This window comes from Ctenocephalides felis, unplaced genomic scaffold (assembly GCF_003426905.1).
Source record: "Ctenocephalides felis isolate EL2017-DRISC unplaced genomic scaffold, ASM342690v1 CF-g0.4_SCAFFOLD_03573, whole genome shotgun sequence".
Taxonomy (NCBI): Eukaryota; Metazoa; Arthropoda; class Insecta; order Siphonaptera; family Pulicidae; genus Ctenocephalides; species Ctenocephalides felis.
This window is the reverse complement of record NW_020539727.1, coordinates 11,952,112-11,972,929: the sequence shown is the minus strand read 5'-3', so window position 1 is coordinate 11,972,929 and position 20,818 is coordinate 11,952,112. Positions and strand designations below refer to the sequence as shown.

At 30.3% G+C, this 20,818-nt stretch overlaps 1 protein-coding gene across 1 annotated transcript; it reads right to left on the bottom strand.

Moving 5' to 3' along the window:
* Positions 1 to 1,317: 1,317 nt before the first annotated feature.
* On the bottom strand, positions 1,318 to 20,595 carry LOC113388984 (actin-interacting protein 1). Its single transcript, XM_026626017.1, has 8 exons — positions 20,366 to 20,595; positions 19,933 to 20,054; positions 18,605 to 18,695; positions 16,605 to 16,742; positions 16,351 to 16,541; positions 15,285 to 16,271; positions 14,222 to 14,372; positions 1,318 to 1,728 (listed from the first exon to the last, which is right to left on the bottom strand). The coding sequence occupies exons 1-8, from the start codon at positions 20,379 to 20,381 to the stop codon at positions 1,619 to 1,621; spliced, it is 1,806 nt and encodes a 601-aa protein (XP_026481802.1). The 5' UTR covers positions 20,382 to 20,595; the 3' UTR covers positions 1,318 to 1,618.
* Between the last annotated feature and the right edge of the window lie 223 nt (positions 20,596 to 20,818).

Below are 20,818 nucleotides of genomic sequence, written 5' to 3'. Positions count from 1 at the left end.
GGTTTAGATAGTATAAGGCAATCTGTGTGATTATTCACTTGTTGAAATGCAAAGTGCGGTTAGGTTCCAGCAACTATCCACACTATCCGATATTTCTCCAAAGAAAACATATAAAGTATTATACATCGTTAGAAAGGTCTCAAAATTCTTAGTTTTTTCCCCATATATCACAACTTCGAATTCCGCACGTTGTAGCCTACAGGCAAGTTGCAGTAGTAAAATTCAAGAAAAATTGGAAAATCTCGAGAAAATTATATGAACACACATAACGATTTATATATCATTTTATTCGTAATTTCATTCTGCATCTTTCCTCCAAACAAAGTTTTTTCGTATCTTTCACTGTTTAAGAAAAAATCGTGAAAAACTGGTGAGAATATGTATTGTAAAATTGGTAAATTCAAAAAAAAAAAAAAAAAAAAATTAAAAAAATATGACTATATATAAATTTGTTTTATATTCGTTGAGATCTATAAAAATCAATAAATACATATAGTAATAGAAAAGTTTATCTAGTTGGTATTGGTATTTTGCCTTGAGGCAAGTTACATGAACTTCCCGATATGTGTTAATTATCGACTTAATCAATAAAAAAATAAATTAATTGATGAATTATAAAAGTATTCTGAGTGGATTAATCACACATCATTGAAAACGAACGAACACGTTAACTCGAAGTATTTTCTAAAAGCAAATTTTCAAAAATCAACAATTTTTATAATTGAACCAGTTTCCGTAAGACTTTAATGGTTTAGTATGTTCATCAAGACCATGTACTCTATCATTATACCAAGTAAATCGTCTAACTACTCAATTTTCAGCTCAAGTTTGGGAAATGGTTTTGAAGGCTCCGGTTGTTCCTAGCTCTTGTTTCTGAACAGGCTTTTCCATAAAAAATGATGGTCTATGGACCTGCCTTAGTCATAATTAGATAATCACTTACTGAATTGATTCCTATAGAAATATATATATTTCTAATTCTATAGAAATATATACATTTGAGAAAATAATATTAGCTTTATATTAATCTTATCACAATGAAAATAATAGGTGATAGCCCTAGGGCAGGTCCATTAGTTGGGTTAAACTCCAACTTGATTCAGAGAAAACTAGTGTGAGAAATTTCCCATTACCATTATACACCGCAGTGCCTGAAAATAGGCTATTTTTAATTGAAAATAAATTTTTCATCTATATTTCCATCGCTACGGCCATAATCTTATCATAATAGCTTATAAAATTGAATTACTATTCACAAGTATAACTATTCTACTAAATCTGAATTCGTCCAAATTTATAAATGTTTAATCTCATGTATTCCATTATAAATAATTACATCTCATGATAAATAATTATGTATATCTCAAATATATCAAAAAGCACAAAAGTCTCAATAGTACAACCAATGCAATGCTGCAAGTACGTATAAATATATAAAATAAGGTTAAAATATCTCAAAAACTGCATCCATCATTTTTTGTATCTAATTATAGATTAGAAACGTATATCAAAAAATTCATACAAAAATATTTGTAAAATTATTAGCTTAAGTAAACAACGCATTTGTTCAGCAAAAGTTACAAGCTCTTATATCAGTATCAGTACGATGGGGGATTTCTTAGATTGCTTCGATGCTCCAAATTTTTGTATTGCAGTCTTGACCAACAGAAATCAGAGTCTCGTTGTCCAGCCAAACTAATCGAGTGATTTGGCTTTGAGGATGGGCATCTGTAATTGATAATTAAAAATTAATAATAACAGATTAAAACAATAAAAAAAGGAGTGCGCATAAGGTTCACACGCGATTGAAGTAAAACTTATTTGCTACTGTACAAGATGGCATATAAGTAATAATTAATATGGCATATAAGTACAAATAAATACATCATATAACAATTTTGAATAATTTTTGTTACTTACTAATATGGTAATACTCGTGATGCACACATTTATTAGTGTCAATGTCAACCATTATACACATTTATATAATGATGAATTATAAATTATATATTTATAATGGCAATAAAAATATGTATAATATTTAAAAACAATAATGTTATTAAAGTCATACTTCAAATATGACATGATCGGTTTGTCATTGTAATTAGCATTTAGAAATGAACCTTCAAAGAAACGAAGTGATTGCTGATTAATAAATTCTATAATATTCGTTCACACAGTGGATTATTTTGAGCAACGCCGAAACAAATATTGTTTTTGCAACTTCACTCATCATGTAATAATTGTGTTTGAAGAACTTCATGTAATTAAAATTAACATACATTCATTGACTGCTTGTATTTCATTTTATCTTATTGCTGGCGATATAATCTCATTCTTTGAACAGCTGTAATATCTGTCTTGCGTAAAAAATATTTTTCATTATAAAGATTTATAGAAACTACGAATAATATAGAAATAATTTCTAATCAATAAACTTACGTTTAGTACACGGCCCAAATGTTTAATTTGTTATATTATTTTCAAGGAACACGGTAAAATATTCTTCTGATTCAGACATTTTTCATTAAATCAAGATTTGTACTACGATGTAACTTTAAAATGTTTATTTATCTATGCCGATTTCCTTGTTGATGCCGGTACGCATACAACGTTGATGCCGGTACGCATACAATGACAGATCTCTATTCACATACACGACGTCTAATCACAATCGACCCGTATAGAAATGATCTCATCGAGAGCAAATGACCAACAGTTCGGGCGTAACGGACTTCCGTTGCATTTGTACGGATTTACATCCTAGTCGTGCCTAAAGAAGTTTTACTTCAATAATTCGATATTTGGATAGATAGATATCATCATATTTTTAATACATTTTATAAATTTATACCGGAGTTTATTTACAATGAATAAATTTCAGCATTTTTACTGCCAAGAGCTTTAAAGGGTATTCTGGTCTAAAATTTTTAAACAATGATTTTGCTTTTTTTTAATTTCCTCTAGGGTAAGTTATAGTAATTGTCCAAAAATCGCAATTGAAAACTTTTATATATCTTTACGTTTCAGAGGTTTCTGAACATTTTGGCATACCTCAGAAAAAATGGATGTGTGTGTGGGCGAATACAAATTTTCGTCTACGATTTCGCGAACACCGATCACCCGATTTTAATAATTAAAAAAACATTTTACTTGTATTAACACTGATTAAATTTTTGGGAAAGCAGGTCCAGCAGTTACGGACTCTCAATAAAAATAAGTTTAAAAAATGTCGTTTGGCGGTCAAAAATGTTTATTGGTCATATGTACATCAAATTATCAGATACTTTATAGAGATTTTAATAATGTGTACACATTTTGTGTAATTTTTTTGGGTTCCGTACCAAGATTTTTAATTACGGTACGGAAAGTTCCAGCAATTTGCCTTAAGGCACGATGCCATGCACCCCACTAGTTTGAAAATAAGAACGGCTTATAGAATGTTATATGATCTAAATAAATATTAAGCTATAAAACATCAAGCTGGTCAAGGTGAGTATCAAATCTGGTTGCTAATTCCTGTTTTTAATACTTAAGTCATAAATATTAAAATAAAATATTAGGCAACAATTGGCTTGATTTATTTATCAATAAATGCAAATCATATAAGGTTTACTATGCATTGTATATTTATTTATACATTCTATTACATACAAAAATAAATAAAATAAATAATAAATAAATAAAAAATATTCTAAATATTCTAAATAAATCTTTTAATAAGATTGATTATATTTCAATTATTTTCATCACACTTCCCACTATGAAGTTCCATGTGTCTCTTCAAATCATTCGGTTGAGTGAATCCCTTATTGCATAATTCACATTTATAAGGTTGCTCTTTGTAATGAACCAGCTTGTGTTTTTGCAGAGTACTTGATTCCCTGAATCTCCTATGGCATATACTGCATTCAAGTGGACGCTCACCGCTGTGAATGAGTATGTGACCTTTCAGATGACTCAATCGTGTGAATGTCTTATTGCATACACTGCATTCATAGGGGCGTACTCCATCGTGAAGGCGCATGTGACGTTTTAAACTACCTGCTTCTGTGAATGTTTTATTGCATATCTCGCATTCATGGGACCCACTATGCATGCGCATGTGCCTTTTGAGTTTATTTAATTCTGTGAAAGTCTTATTGCATACATTGCATTCATGGGATGGTACTTCGTTGTGTGTTATCATGTGGTGTTTTAGACTATCTGCATCTGTGAATGCCTCATTGCATATATTGCATTCATGCTGCTTTCCACTGTGACTAAGCATGTGCTTTTTAAGTTCACTTGATTCTGTGAATGCCTTATTGCATAGTTTGCATTCATGGGTTTGTACTCCATTGTGCATAAGTATGTGACGTTTCAAATCATCAGGTTCTGTGAATGTCTTATTGCATTTACTGCATTCATTAACATGCTCACCGCTGTGAATCTGCAAGTGCCTTTTCAGCTTACTAAATTCTGTGAAAATTTTATTGCATACATTGCATTTATGAACATGCTCACCGCTGTGAATCTGCAAGTGCCTTTTCAGCTTACTAAATTCTGTGAAAGTCTTATTGCATACATTGCACTCATGTGGTCGCAGTCCTTGGTGCCTCAACATGTGACGTTTTAGAGTACTTGATTCTGTGAATCTCTTATTGCATATATTGCATTCATGAGGACGTTCACCACTGTGCACAATCATGTGATTTTTTAGATGATCTATTCGATTGAATGTCTTATTGCATATGCTGCACTCATGGGAGCGTACTCCTAAGTGAAGAAGCATGTGTCGTTTCAGACTACCAAATTCTGTGAACGTCTTATTGCATATATTGCATTCATTAATATGCTCACTGCTGTGAATGAGCATGTGTCTTTTCAGTCTACTGGGTTCTGTGTAAGTCTTACCGCAAAAACTGCATTCATGGGGGCGTTCTTCATTATGTAACAGCATGTGGCTTTTCAGATTACGTAATTGTTTGAATGTCTTATTGCATACATCGCATTCATGACGACGTACTCCATTGTGTGTCATCCTCATATGACGTTTCAGACTACCTAATTCTGTGAATGTCTTATTGCATGTAGTGCACTCATGAGGGCGCACACCACTGTGAACGAGCAGGTGTCTTTTCAGATTACTAAATTGTGAGAATGCTTTATTGCATTTATTGCATTTATATGGACATTCTTCAGAATGTGTAAACATGTGCGACTTCAAGCCTCTTGATTGTTTGAAAGTCTTACAACAGACTTCGCATTTGAAAGGGCGTTCTTCGCTATGACTGGGCTTGTGATCTACCATATGCTCCTTTAACTGATGCGATTCTGCAAATAATTGATTACAAATGTCACATTCATACGTTGTTTCCTCTTTGACTTCTTCTATAGTTACTTCTGAATCCATGAATCTTCCTAAACACGTTTCATCGTTCTCAGAAACCGATTCAGATTTAACCTTAACATCAAGAACGTCAATTCATCTTTCATTTCTTGTTTAATATCCAATTCATTTCCAATTTCTTGTTTATCGTCCAATTCACCTGCAATTTCTTGTTGAACATCCAATTCATCCTCTATTTCTTGTTTAATATCCACTGCTGAAAAATCTGGTGGTTCAATTTTAATTACATTATCATAGATAACCACCATTTGTTCTTCCGACATTTTTAAATATTTTCACTGCCCCAATATACTCACTAAATATTCGTGTGCTAAATAATATCTAGTTAAATCAACAATCTGATTTAATATGATAAAGATTTCAACTTTACTTGCATTTATTATTTGACATTTGAAGCATAGAGTATATTTTCAGAAAGATGAGACATCTATTCAAGCGCATTGATATTTAACAAGATGGCGCGTTATTTAAAATTCAAAATGGTTCACTATGTACCAAACTGTCTGCCTAACACTTATTAAAATATTTTTATTCGGACGAGCTGAATGAGACACAACAATTTGAACTGATTTTGAGTAAATAGAATATATTTTTAGGTTTTTATAATTGTATTATAACTGTATTGTACACATAGTTCAGTCATTTAGAAGTTTTAGTAGTAAATTGTATGATTTAAAACGTTAAATTTTCAGCAAAACCTAGTGGGGTGCATCGTGCCTTAAGGCAAATTCTTCGTACGAAACGCAAAGAAATTTACACAAAACGTGTACACATTATTAAAATCTCTATAAAATATCTGATAATTTGATGTACATATGTCCAATAAACATTTTTGACCGTCAAATGACATTTCTTTAACTAATTTTTCTTAAGAGCCCATAACTTCTGGACCCGCCTTTCCAAACAATTAATCAGTTCTTCATATTGTCAATACAAATAAAATGTTTTTTGTATTATTAAATTCGGTGGCTCCGTTTTCTTAAAAACTGAGTTACCCTTTTTGGCACTTTTTGCTCCGTATCTTCGGCATGGCTAGACTGCCTTCGCCAAAAACTAATCAACACGTCTCCTTATCAATACAAATCGAATGTTTTTTGAATTATTCAAATCGGTTGATCGGTGTTCCCGAAATCGTCGACAAAAATTTGTATCCGCACACACACACACTTTTTTTTAAAGGTATGCCAAAAGGTTCAAAAACCTTTGAAACGTAAAGATTTTCGGCCTTTCAGAATTCATTTCAGAGGCATCGTTTCTTGGGTAAAGTAGCTTATTTTGATCACTAATAGAATCCGAAAATTATATGTGCATAAGTGACTTTTAAATCGACGCCGCCTTAATATACACTAAATACTTTTTGAACATATTCATTTGGATAACAAAAATAGAAAGAACACTATTTAGGTTTCTAAAAATATTGTAATTGATTTCTATACGTTTCGAGACCCAATTTGACTTTCATTCAGTGGATAAAACTATAATAAATAATATATTGTATATTAAATTTATCATAAAATAATCAACAAAAATATTATAAAGTACGGTATTATAAGTGATAGTGATAATTATATTTGTACTAATTAAATTTACATATGAAATAATTTGTTTTGAAGTTGATTTTTTTATAAATAAATTTCATTTCATTTATAACTCTGTATAAATTGTGATAAGTTTGCGTATAGAAAAAGGCTTTGTTTTACAATGTTTTAAAAAACATGGCTCCTAATGTAGGCCAAAACTGATTTGTATTGCTTTTATGTAATGGAAGACAACCAATATTTATTAAATCAATTTTATTATTTATAAAATTTTTATTACATTTGGCATCGTTTCAAGAATATTATTACTATAATAATATTTTTCATAATGCTAGAATGCACATGAGTCGCTGTGCTTATATACTATATGTATAATTCAAATATGGTCTGTCATTTTCAAAATGACTTCAGCTGATGGCAATTTATTCCACCCATATTTTCTCAATATTGGTAATAAAGTATGTAATTGATCATGATTCACTTCAAAATCGTTTGCCCATGACCGAATATCCTCAGTAATTTCTTTACTATTACTGCTTCCAGAAATTGCTTTCTTGCTGATTTTAGCACTTTTCAGTAAATTCATTCCTAAATCTGCTTTTTTAGCAAGTGTTTTGATGTTGGATACACGAGAAAGAGGCTCATCACTTGAATCTTCACTGCTTTCATCACTTGAATCTTCGCTGCTTTCATTAATTGCTTTCTTGCTGATTGTGGCACTTTTCAGTGAATTCTTTTCTAAATCTGCTTTCTTAGAAAGTGTTTTGATGTTGGATACACGAGAAAGAGGCTCATCACTTGAATCTTCACTGCTTTCATCACTTGCATCTTCGCTGCTTTCATCAATTACTTTCTTGCTGATTGTGGCACTTTTCAGTAAAATCTTTTCTAAACTTGGTTTCTTAGCAATTATTTTGATATTGGATACACGAGAAAGAGGCTCACCACTTGAATCATCACTGCTTTCAAAAGTTGCTTTCCTTATGATTCCAGGCCTTTTCAGTGAACTTTTTCCTAAACCTACCTTTTTAGGAAGTGTTATGATGTTGAATACACGAGAAAGAGGCTCATCACTTGAATCTTTGCTGCTTTCATTAATTACTTTCTTGCTGATAGTGGCACTTTTCTGTAAATTCTTTTCTAAATCTGCCTTTTTAGAAAGTGTTTTGATGATAAATACACGAGAAAGAGGCTCATCACTTGAATCATCACTTGAATCATCGCTGCTTTCAAAAATTGCTTTCCTTTTGATTCTGGGCCTTTTCAGTGAACTCTTTCCTAAATCTGCCATTTTAGGTTTGATGTTGATTACACGAAAAAGAGGCTCATCACTTGAATCTTCACTGCTTTCAATCACTACTTTCTTTTTGATTGTAGCACTTTTCGGTAAATTCTTCTCTAAATCCGCTTTTTTATGAAGTGTTTTGATGTTACATACACGAGAAAGAGGCTCATCACTTGAATCTTCGCTGCTTTCATCACTTGAATCTTCACTGCTTTCAATCACTACTTTCTTTTGGATTGTAGCACTTTTCGGTAAATTCTTCTCTAAATCCGCTTTTTTAGGAAGTGTTTTGATGTTGCATACACGAGAAAGAGGCTCATCACTTGAATCTTCGCTGCTTTCATTAATTATTTTCTTGTTAATTGCAGCACTTTTCGGCAAATTTTTCTCTAAATCTGCTTTTTTAGGAAGTGTTTTGATGTTGCATAGACGAGAAAGAGGCTCATCACTTGAATCTTCACTGCTTTCATCACTTGAATCTTCACTGCTTTCATTAATTGCTTTCTTGTTAATTGTAGCACTTTTCGGTAAATTCTTCTCTAAATCTGCTTCTTTTTCAAGGGCTATTTTGATTACCGTTACACGAGGAACAAGATCATTCATTGAAACATTATTGCTTTCATTATTTACTTTCTTGCTAATTGTACTTTTCGGTAAATTCTTCTCTAAATCCGCTTTTTTAGGAAGTGTTTTGATGTTGCATAGACGAGAAAGAGGCTCATCACTTGAATCTTCACTGCTTTCATTAATTACTTTCTTGTTAATTGTAGCACTTTTCGGTAAATTCTTCTCTAAATCTGCTTTTTTGGGAAGTGTTTTGATGTTGCATACACGAGAAAGAGGCTCATCACTTGAATTTTTGCTGCTTTCATCACTTGAATCATCACTGCTTTCAGAAATTGCTTTCGTGTTGATTGTAGCACTATTCTGTGAATTCTTTTCTAAATTTGCTTTATTAAAAACTGTTTTATTGTTGGATGCACAAGAAAGAGGCTCATCACTTGAATCTTCGCTGCTTTCAATAACTACTTTCTTGTTAATTGTAGCACTTTTCGGTAAATTCTTCTCTAAATCCGCTTTTTTAGGAAGTGTTTTGATGTTGCATAGACAAGAAAGAGGCTTATCACATGAATCTTCGCTGCTTTTATCACTTGTATCTTCACTGCTTTCAATAATTACTTTCTTGTTAATTGTAGCCCTTTTCGGTAAATTCTTCTCTAAATCTGCTTTTTTAGGAAGTGTTTTGATGTTGCATAGACGAGAAAGAGGCTCATCACTTGAATCTTCACTGCTTTCATTAATTACTTTCTTGTTAATTGTAGCACTCTTCGGTAAATTCTTCTCTAAATCTGCTTTTTTAGGAAGTGTTTTGATGTTGCATAGACGAGAAAGAGGCGTATCACATGAATCTTCGCTGCTTTCATCACTTGTATCTTCACTGCTTTTAATAATTACTTTCTTGTTAATTGTAGCCCTTTTCGGTAAATTCTTCTCTAAATCTGCTTTTTTAGGAAGTGTTTTGATGTTGCATAGACGAGAAAGAGGCTCATCACTTGAATCTTCACTGCTTTCATTAATTACTTTCTTGTTAATTGTAGCACTCTTCGGTAAATTCTTCTCTAAATCTGCTTTTTTAGGAAGTGTTTTGATGTTAGATACACGAGAAAGAGGCTCATCACTTGAATCTTCGCTGCTTTCATCACTTGTATCTTCACTGCTTTCAATAATTACTTTCTTGTTAATTGTAGCACTTTTCGGTAAATTCTCTAAATCCGCTTTTTTAGGAAGTGTTTTGATGTTGCTTACACGAGAAAGAGGCTCATCACTTGTATCTTCACTGCTTTCATTAATTACTTTCTTGCTGATGATAGCAGTTTTCTGTATACTGTTTTCTAAATTTGCTTTATTAACTGTTTTATTGTTTGATATACAAGAAAGAAGCTCATCACTCGAATCTTCACTGCTTTCAATCATTACTTTCTTGTTTACTGTAGTACTTTTCGGTAAATTCTTTTCTAAATCTGCTTCTTTTTCAAGGTCTGTTGTGATTGCATTTACACGGGAAACAAAGTTATCCATTAGAACACAACAGCTTTCATTAATTACTTTCTTGATGATTGCAGCACTTTTCAGTACATTCTTTTCTAGATCTGCCTTTTTAGAAAGTTTAATATTGGATACGTGGACAACAGACTCATCACTTGAATCTTCACTGCTTTCAATTATTACTTTCTTGTCTATTGTAGCACTCTTCGGTAAATTCTTTTCTAATTCCGCTTTTTTAGAAAGTGTTTTGGTGTTGGATACACGGGAAACAGACTCATCACTTGAATCATCACTGCTTTCAAGAACTTTCTTGTTGGTTTTAGTACTTTTGAGTGAATTCTTATCTAAATCTGCTTTTTTAGAAAGTGTTTTGGTGTTGGATACACGGGAAACAGACTCATCACTTGAATCATCACTGCGTTCATTAACTACGTTATCAATTGTACCACTTTTCAATGAATTAATTTCCAAAACTGCTTTATTACAAACTGATTTGGATAGGTCGGATACACAAGAAGCAAGCTGATCACTTGAAGCTTCGAGTTTAGCAACTTTAGATCTCTTTGATGATAATATAGAGTCTGCAAGTCGCTTGATAGCCATTGACTTAGCAGCCCTCGATTTATATTTCATTTTAAATAAATATAACCTCAGAATATTAAGAAGAAATTTAATGTGGTATTTGCCAAATGCAAGTTTACAAAATCATATACAATAAATGAATATGTAGATAAATATATATGTATATCAATCAATATATATTATTGGAAAATTTCCAGTTTCAAATCTAATGGCAAAGTTACAATTCTTTGAAATAAAAAAAGCGTTGCACATTATGAACCAATATTAGAATATGATGTATTCATATATAATGTATTTAGGATATATATGATTGCTTATGAATAACACATGCAATAAGCCAAACAAATGTTGTTTTGACATTTGTGTTATTTGGAGGTTATGTATTAGCAGTTTAGCGCTCAAATGAACGCCATAAACGTAGCTTTTTCGTTGCAATTTCGTGACTACCAACTCATATCAAGAGAACTAACTAGCTGTAAGTGGAATTCTGTCTTAAGGCAATTAAGGCATCGTGCCTTAAGGCAAATTGCTGGAACTTCCCGTGCCAAAAATTATTATTTTTTTAAAAACGATTAACATTTTTGAAAAAATTTCACTTCAAAAAAATAAGATTTTTTAGAAATTTTAAATCGGACAAAAAATTACTTTTTTTTGAAAAAAAAAAATTTTTTTTAAAAAATTTTTAAATAATTTTTTTTATAAAAATTTTTTTTTGGAAAAAATGTTATCTTCATTTTGATATATTTTGGAAGATCTGAACTTTTTTTCAAAGCAATCGTACTGCTTTAACTGCATAGAGACGAAATATAGAAGCGCGTAAGCGCCGCGTCGCTGTCTAACGGAAAAACAATAGTACGGAACCCATAGGAATGTGAACAAAACTTATACTTATTGTTAAAATCTCAATAAAATATCTGATAATTTGATATGCATATGTCTAATGTCTAATGATTATTGTTGACCGCCAAATGTTATTTTTTTTAGTTTTTTTTACTAGATCTCCGAAACCGCTAGACCTATCTTCATGAAAATTTGATCAAATCTTCATCTTGTTAATACAAGTAAAATGTTTTTTGAACTATACAAATCGGACGTTCCGTTCTCTTAAAAACTGAGTTACCATTTTTGGCACTTTTTGCCCCGTATCTCTGGAACGGCTAGAATGTTTTTTGAATTATTCAAATTGCTTTATCCGTGTTCCCGAAATCGTCGACGAAAATTTGTATCCGAACACACACACATGCACGCACACACAAACACACATACATCAATTTTCTCCAAGGTATGCCAACATATCCAGAAACCTCTGAAACGTGAAGATATATAAAAATTTTCATTTTCGATTTTTTTGCGATTACTTACCCTATGGAAAATTAATTATAAATAAATCAATTTATCATCTCCAGAACATTAACAATCGTCATTTCATTTCGAATCAAATTCAAAAAAAAAAATAGTTGCCAAATTTACACAAAATTGAAAAAGTGCTCCCGCATAGTCACAGTCTAAACGCATTTGCAAATAATTCTGTGCGACATTTTCACTTATACTGTGCTCAGCTTGGCGGCATTTTCACATTTTTCAATAATTTTCACAAAATTGGAAAAGTGCTCCTGTACACAAACAGTCTAAACGCACTTGGGTAAACATTTGTACCAGAGTGGCGCTTAGACTGTTCTTAGCTTGGGTGATTTTTTGAATTTTTAATCGAAAATTACAAAAAAAATTTTTTGAAAAAAAAATTAGAAACAAAAATTTTTTTTTTCCAAAATCAATTATTTTGTTGAAAAAAGCAGAAAGTTCTTTGAATCATTTAAATCGGACGCTTAGTTCTCTCAAAAACAGCCATTTTTTTTAAATTTAGCTCTGTATCTCCGAAACCTCTGGGCCTACCTTTGCCAAAAAACTAATCAGCACATCTCCCTATCAATAGGAATCGAATGTTTTTTAAACCATTCAAATCGGTTGATCCGTTCTCTTAAAAACTCGCTTTCTATTTTTTGCACTCTTTGCTCCATATCTCCGTAACGGCTGGACCTGCCTTTGCCAAAAACTAATCAGCACATCTCCCTATCAATAGGAATCGAATGTTTTTTAATCCATTCAAATCGGTTGATCCGTGCGCCCGAAAACGTGGACGAAAAAACGCGGACATACAAAACACACACACACACACACACACACACACACCACACACACACACACATCCATTTTTTCTGAAGTATGCCAAAATGTTCAGAAACCTTCAAAACGTCGAGAAATGTAAAAATTTTCAATTCCGATTTTTGGACGATTACTATAACTTACCCTACGGGAAGTTAAAAATATACATAACATAATATCGGGCTAGTTGTAAGTGGCATTTTGCCTAAAGGCAAGTTGCATTAACTTCCCAAGACGTATACATAATCAACTTAATCAAAAATAATTGAAAATCAGTTAATTAAATAACATGTTCAACATTTATTTCAAAAATAAAATTTCCGCTTTCACTAAAGAATAATTAATACGATTTCCGAATGATGTCTTTCAAACATACTTTTGATATCTGTAATAGTATAAATTAAATTAAGTTGTTTAACACATTTTTTTTCATCTATTTTGGGTTCAAAAAATGTATTTTATTAATTGTAGATGTCAACTGCAATCAGCAGCTGCATACGAAAAACCAAAGAACGTACATGTTTCATAAAAATCTCTAAAAAATATTCTAACAGTTAATTACCTTGCCTGACCTGGCCTTTCTTTACCAAAAATTAATCAGCACAATTTTCCACTTATACCTTTGCAATAGTTTACGAATTTCCGAAATCGGTTTGGAATATATTATGCAAACGTAGACAAAAAATGTTGCACTTTTTGCAAATTTTAAAGATTCCTTATCAAGTTTTATCAAATGGCTTTTACATTTTTGAAATAGGTCCAGCCGTTTTTGAGAAATCGTCGACAAAAGATCGAAAATCGGTTCATACTTTTTCCCATTTTGGTCCCATTCGATTCAGAATGACGTGAAACTTCCAGAAAACAAAGTTAGCAAAACGGACTTCTGGCAATTTTCTCTATTTGGGAAGTTACCAAGTCATTTATATATTTTAGTCCAGTCATTTAAGCTTAAATTAGGTAAGAATCTCAGAATTCAAGATACCCAGCTGTAAGTTTGTGAATACTTGTATTTTGCACTCTAAAAGTTGTCTCAAAACCTACATATGTTGCGTACACCCTACCATATGTAGGTTTTGAGATAACTTTAGGGTGTCAATATACAAGTATTTACAGACTTACAGTTGGGTATCTCGAATTCCGAGGTAAACTTACTATAATGACTGAACTATTTGTTTTAAATTTTCTATATTCTATAGATCCAAAATATTTACTTACTTTTCATTATTGTATGCTTATTCGGCTGAGTAACAGACCAGATAATAATAGTTGTGTCCAAACTGCCGCTGGCAACCATCAGAGAATTTGGAGACCATGCTACACAATTGACACGAGCATTGTGGAAGCCCCATTCTTTGTTGTGAGCAAGCTGAAAATTATAAATTATAATTAGACAAAACGAGAATTGTTATTAACTTTATGGTTCGACTTTAGATTTTGAATTTCATATGAAATTTTCAAATTACAAAAATTAAAGAAGGTGCATTGCCTTTTTTTCATTATTAGTACAAAAATATTTTTGAAGGTGAACTTTTAATATGGGACAAATTAATTTTTTTCTTAAAATATAGTCTGAGAATGCTGTATCTTATTTTAAATCATTGAATATTGTTTCAAAATGTTATAAATTATTTTGATGTTTTGTAATTTGGTTCAATTATGTTTTAAGTTTATTTAAAAATGTTTTAAATTTGTCTGAAAATTGCTTTGAATTTGTTTGATTTTTTTTAATTTGTCTAAAAATTGTTTTAAATTTGTCTAAAAATTGTTTTAAATTTGTCCAAAAATTGTTTTAAATTTGTCTAAAAATTGTTTTAAATTTGTCTAAAAACTGTTTTAAATTTGTCTGAAAATGTTTTAAATTTATCTAAGATTATAAGATCAAAAATGCTGTAATTCATCTGAAAATGTTGTAAATTATATGAAAATGTAATTTGTCTCTGAAAAGGTTGTATATTGTTTTAAAATAATGCATTTTGTTTTAAATCGTTTCAAAATGATGCACTTTTTGCAAGAAATATTGAAAATTCTGAACTCAAATAATTTTAGTTATAATAATCTTATTGAAAATTATAGATTTGGATTTCTCCACTCAAATCATCATAAATATAACATAAATGTAAAGTTTATCTTGAAGAAACAAGATAAATTTTTACAACTTCCTATTTTCAATATTTTTTCCATACTTACTGACTGTATATTCCAAAATGCAAGCAAAAAATATCAATATTATATTAATAAACCATAAAATTTAATATTATATGACAGATAATTTTATTACCTTATATTCTGGAAGACTGTATAAAATAACTTTTCTGTTAGCATCGCTTGCCACCAGATACTTCAAATCCGGAGAATAAGCCACATCAGTCACAGCCCCTAAATGATCCAATTCAACTTGCGGTGTCAAACTTTTTCCTGACAAAGAATAGACATGTACTTTAAAATCAGAACTTCCACCCACGGCAACTTCTTTTGTTTCTTTATTTGCCGCAATGCAAGTGGGTTCAAAATTGACATCCAAACTGTAAACAACAGAGTTGTTCTGGACGATTGTAATGTCTTTTACACTTGCTGCGATAATGGAGTCTTCTAACTGGGCAATGCCTCTGGGTTGGGATTTCAATTTAACATTAATATTTGTGTAAGAATTGGATTCTTTGTTGATGATTTTTAAAGTGTCATCAATACCACAGGTGTATAAGTGGTCACCTGAGGCTATCATGCCGTTTACTTGGTTACCATGACCAACACCTTCAACTCTATCATTTTCACCGCTACCAGCTTGCCAGTTTGTTATGAAACCATCATGACTGCCTGTGTAGATGAAACTTCGATCTTCACTCAAAGCCAGAACGGTTATAGGTTTATTATGTCCTTTAACAATTCTCAAAGGCTTGGATGGATCATTAACATTAAGATAATTAATAAAACCACTCAAGGAAACTGATAGCAAATAATCTCCTTGCCATAAGCAAGAAACTTGCTGGTCATCAACTGTGTTTCCCATGACAAACTCGCTTATCATAGTTTTTGTTTCAACATCCCAAAGTTTGCAAGTTTTATCTCCTGAACAAGTCAACAGTTGTTTTCCATCAGGTTTCCAAGCAACCCCATAAACACCGCCTTTGTGTGCAGGGCTTCCTACTTCAGAAATGAGATCAGCAGTAGCCCCATCGTAAAGGAAGACTTTACCATCAAAACCAGCTGAGGCAAAGTGACTTCCATTGGGGGAATATTTCACAGCCTGGACGAATCTGCCATGCTCCTAAAAGATAAAGGACTCTTATTAGAAACGTATAAGATTCAAATCAGATTAGAAATATAACATTCTTAGACAATAATACCTGTTTAGTCTTCTTGAACTTAAATGGTGGTCCCTCGAATACAGCAATGGTATTATCTTCACTGCCGGTGATAATTCTAAAAGGTCTAGCTGGACGGAAATCACATGAATTGATTGGTTTGGACTGACCACTAATTTCTCCCACCGATGTACCGGTTTCAGCCATGAAAACATGACCAAATCTTTCACGACCTGATATGTAAAGTATGAAGTAAATATAATACAAAATAAATATTTAAAGTTTCAATTTATTACCTTCTCCTACAACAACCATCCTTTGGCTGTCTGGTGACCAAGCAATGTCTTTAATAGGGCCACCAATGGGATGGAATTCATTTTTCAAAATATGTTCTTTATTAACAGTATCCCAAATACGTACTTTGCCTGATATATCTGAAATAACAAATTAATTGAAATGAAATAGAAAAATATAAAGTGAGACAGTTTACAGTCTGAATAGATTGTTTGAAAATATTGTAAATTATCTGAAAATGTTATAAATTTATTGAAAATCTTATAAATTGTCTGAAAATGTTATAATTTTCCTGAAAATGTTATAGATTGTCTTAAGAATATTATGGATTGTCTAAAAATGATATACATTGTCTGAGAATGTCCTAAAATACCTGCATAAGTTTCAAAACTCTCTGAAAATGTTCCAAAACTGTTTGAAAATGTTATAAATTTTTTGAAAATTTTATAGATTCATTGAAAACTTTAAAAATTGTCTACAAATATGAAGAATATCACGTCTAAAAATGTTATACATTGTCTTAAAATGTTATAAATAGTTTGAAAATGTTATGAATATTCTGAAAATGTTATGAATTATCTATATATTATGAAATTGTCTAAGAATATGAAGAATTAACGTCTAAAAATGTTGTAAAAGTGTTATAAGTAGTCTGAAAAAGTTATGAATTATCTGTCTGATAACAATATTTGACTGAAATTGGTATAAATCATCTAAGAATGTTATAAATTGTCTGAGAATGTTCTAAAATATTTGAATGTTGTAAACTGTCTGAAAATGTTTCAAAACTGTTTGAAAATATTATATATTTTTTGAAAATTTTATAGATTGATTGAAAACTTTATAAATTGTCTGAAAAAGTCAAGAATTGATTGTGAATATTATAAATTGATTGAAAATGTTTTGAATTGATTAAAAATGCTTTTAACCGTCTGAGTCTCTTTGAAGCCGTTTGAAAATGTTTCAAACTATATTTATTGAAAATGTTATAAATTGAATAAAAATGTTATGAATTGATTGAAAATGTTATGAATTGATTGAAAATGTTATAAATTGATTGAAAAGGTTATAAGATGATTGAAAATGTTATAAAATGATTGAAAATGTTATAAATTGTCTGAAAATGTTATAAATGTATTGAAAATGTTTCAAACTAAATTGATTGAAAATGTTATAAATTGATTTATAATGTTATGAATTGATTGAAAATATTATAAATTGTCTGAAAAAGTTAAGTATTTATTGAAAATTTTATAAATTGTCTGAAAATGTTATAAATTGTATGAAAATGTTATAAATTTATTAAAAATTAATAAATTTATTGAAAATGTCATAAGTTTATTGAAAATGTTAAAAGTTTATTGAAAATGTTATAAATTTACTAAAAATGTTATGAATTTAGTGAAAATGTTATAAATTGATTGAAAATATAAATTGTCTGAAAATGTTTAAAAACTGTTTGAAAACGTTCTAAACATTTCAAAAATGTTTTATTTATATTATTATTTTTGCTTTACTGTTATTATTTTATTTTATTTTAACTTTGTTTCAAATTATATTCAATTTTATAGTATTTTTTGTATCATTTTTTTTTTGTACCTGTCAATTTTGTAAATAAGACATTAAAGTCTTGATTAATAAAAATAAATTACAACAAAAAAATTAATTCCGAAAATAAATTGACTGAAAATGTTGCAAACTGTATGGAAAATTTGTAAAATTAACTAAAAACTACCATAAGTGTTTTTGCAGGACATAAAACTAGAACTCAAACATTTCGAATGTTACTTTAGTAATAATAATCCCTTCCATTGTAAAATTATAATTTGTAAGCAATAAAAGTAAAAACAGCGTGAGTTTCTATAAAAATCAATTTCTACTCTTCCCTGTTTTCATTTTTACTTTACAAATAAAACTGAAGTCTCCACTTTTTTAATTCCACTTATGTATTAGAAAATTATAAATTACTTCTGTTTTTTTTTTAAGTAAATATCATATTTACCTCCTGAAGCAATGTAGAATCCACTAGGAGAATATTTAGCAACATTGACAGCACATGAATGCTCAGTGTAGACATCGGCAATAGCTGGATTCTAATAAGAAAAATAAATCCTGTTATATTTACTACCAAATTTATATATATATATATATATATATATATATATATATATATATACATATATAAAGTTATAATTAAAAATAAATTGTGTAAATAAAGAAAATTATATACTTGATATAATTATAAAGATAATTATAAACTTGTCAATAAATTGTGATTTTTGTCACATAAACTTAGATTTTTTTATGTTGATGTACCCTAATTAAAAAAAATTAATTAGTTTGTTTCCATCACATCCAACTTTCTTATGTTTTGTTTGAATAGCAACATTTTGTCGACAATGTAACCAATGGGTTTGCTAAATAATATTTTACTTATATAGATAGATAAAAAAAATATGCCATAAAGTTATTTGGATTACTTGGAAGATCAACATCACAGTGTTGAATTTTACAACACTAATTGAATAGTGCTATTTGGATATTTTGGAAATCCTATAAGAAATGAATCAAACTCCATGTATGAGTCTCTTATTCAGTTGGGGGATGAAAGAACCTTTGCTATGGTATTTTTTATATAATAATGATATAGATGGAACAAAAACATCATCTGAGTGGTTTTTATGTTTGTTTGATTCGAAGAAAAGACATAACTGTCAAATCCAAACATCTTTTACAGTATTCCAATTGGATTTTGACCAAGAAATACATCCTATATAGTAATACTTGTGCCGTTGCCTTGAAATTAAATAAAAAGTAAGAACTGTAGTACAGAATTTATCTACCTATGTATCTCAAAATAGTGACTGCAAGTTTTAGACTTTCATCTGAATTCCTATTGAAAAAGTTTGGAGGCGATAAAATGGACCTACCAAAATTTTAAATTTTAAAGAACAACTCCGTAAGTGTGGTTGCTTTTTCTTATCCAAAACACATGTTCTGATGTTACAAAAAAGCCTGGTTGTAAACTTATTTTTCATAAATACATTATTGTTTTGTGACATTGTATATATAAAATATTATAAATTGTACGTGTTTATCATATTTTAGAGAATAACTCTGTAAGTGTGCCTGGATTTTTGTACTTTTATTCAAAATATTTGTTTGGATGTCACAAGATATGTGTCCATTTTTTTCCACAAATACAATATTGTTTTGTAATTCTTGTATATTCAAAATTTGATAGAAGTTTGTGTGTAACACAAAAGTTGCAACATTATTGTCCAGTGGGTAATTAAATGTACATAATATTATATAAATAAAATAACATACCTCGATATTTCTAATAATTACTGAATTTCCATTAGTGTACAAAAAGTTTTTGCCTTTCGGGTCTCCACCCAAAACAAGTGGTTGACCTCTCTGAGTTCTTGGCAGTGTTGCATAAATATATTCTGCAAAAAATATAAGAAATTTAATACATATAATATTTAATGTTTAAGCTTTGCTATTGCCATAAAATTCATCATTTGCATTGAGTAAAAATTAGGTAAAAAAGATGCATAAGCAAGAGTCATATTTGACACCATATCTTTAATCTAATCTGAACAGTATTAGTCATAACAGAAATATTAAAATAAATGTGTGCACAATTGTTTAACTATAAGAAGTATATAGTTTATATAGCTTTATCAACATATTCTAATGTACTATTTCCATGTACTTTCATACAAAATTGCAAAAATAACATGCATGACCAACTTACTGTTAGAATAAGACATTGTAATACTATTTAATACTGGGCTTCAAATACAATCTTCCTAACACATAACTACAAGTATCCACTAATGAAACAAGTTCTAATTAATATTTTTGGCAATGCATATATCTGGATATAATTAAAACTGAATTTGTAATAGAAAATCACTCGACCATTGACAATTTACGGAAACCGACAGATAAGATTTCCTTATTTGGAAATTTGATGACGTCCACCTGATGTAGCTTTGAGAGGGAGTAATGGCGTCTGTTTGTTTGACGTTTCTTGCAACTGACGTTCGTGCAAGGTCACGGCCAGAGCGCATAGTATTGTATTACCGAGAGGGTAAAGTAGAGCGGCGTGAAGTTGGTTTCTGGGCTAGAAAGGTGGTGATATTGGGTGCGGATTTGGTTCAAGTTCACGCTAGTCATAGTAATATGAAAAGAGTTGAAGAAGTAA

Excerpts from the sequence above, each read along its gene's own strand:
- LOC113388984 (XM_026626017.1), bottom strand. Across the intron at positions 18,696-19,932 it reads TAATTATTAGAAATATCGAG|AATCCAGCTATTGCCGATGT; the intron begins GTATGTTATTTT and ends TTTTCTTATTAG. Across the intron at positions 1,729-14,221 it reads TAAGCATACAATAATGAAAA|ATGCCCATCCTCAAAGCCAA; the intron begins GTAAGTAAATAT and ends TATCAATTACAG.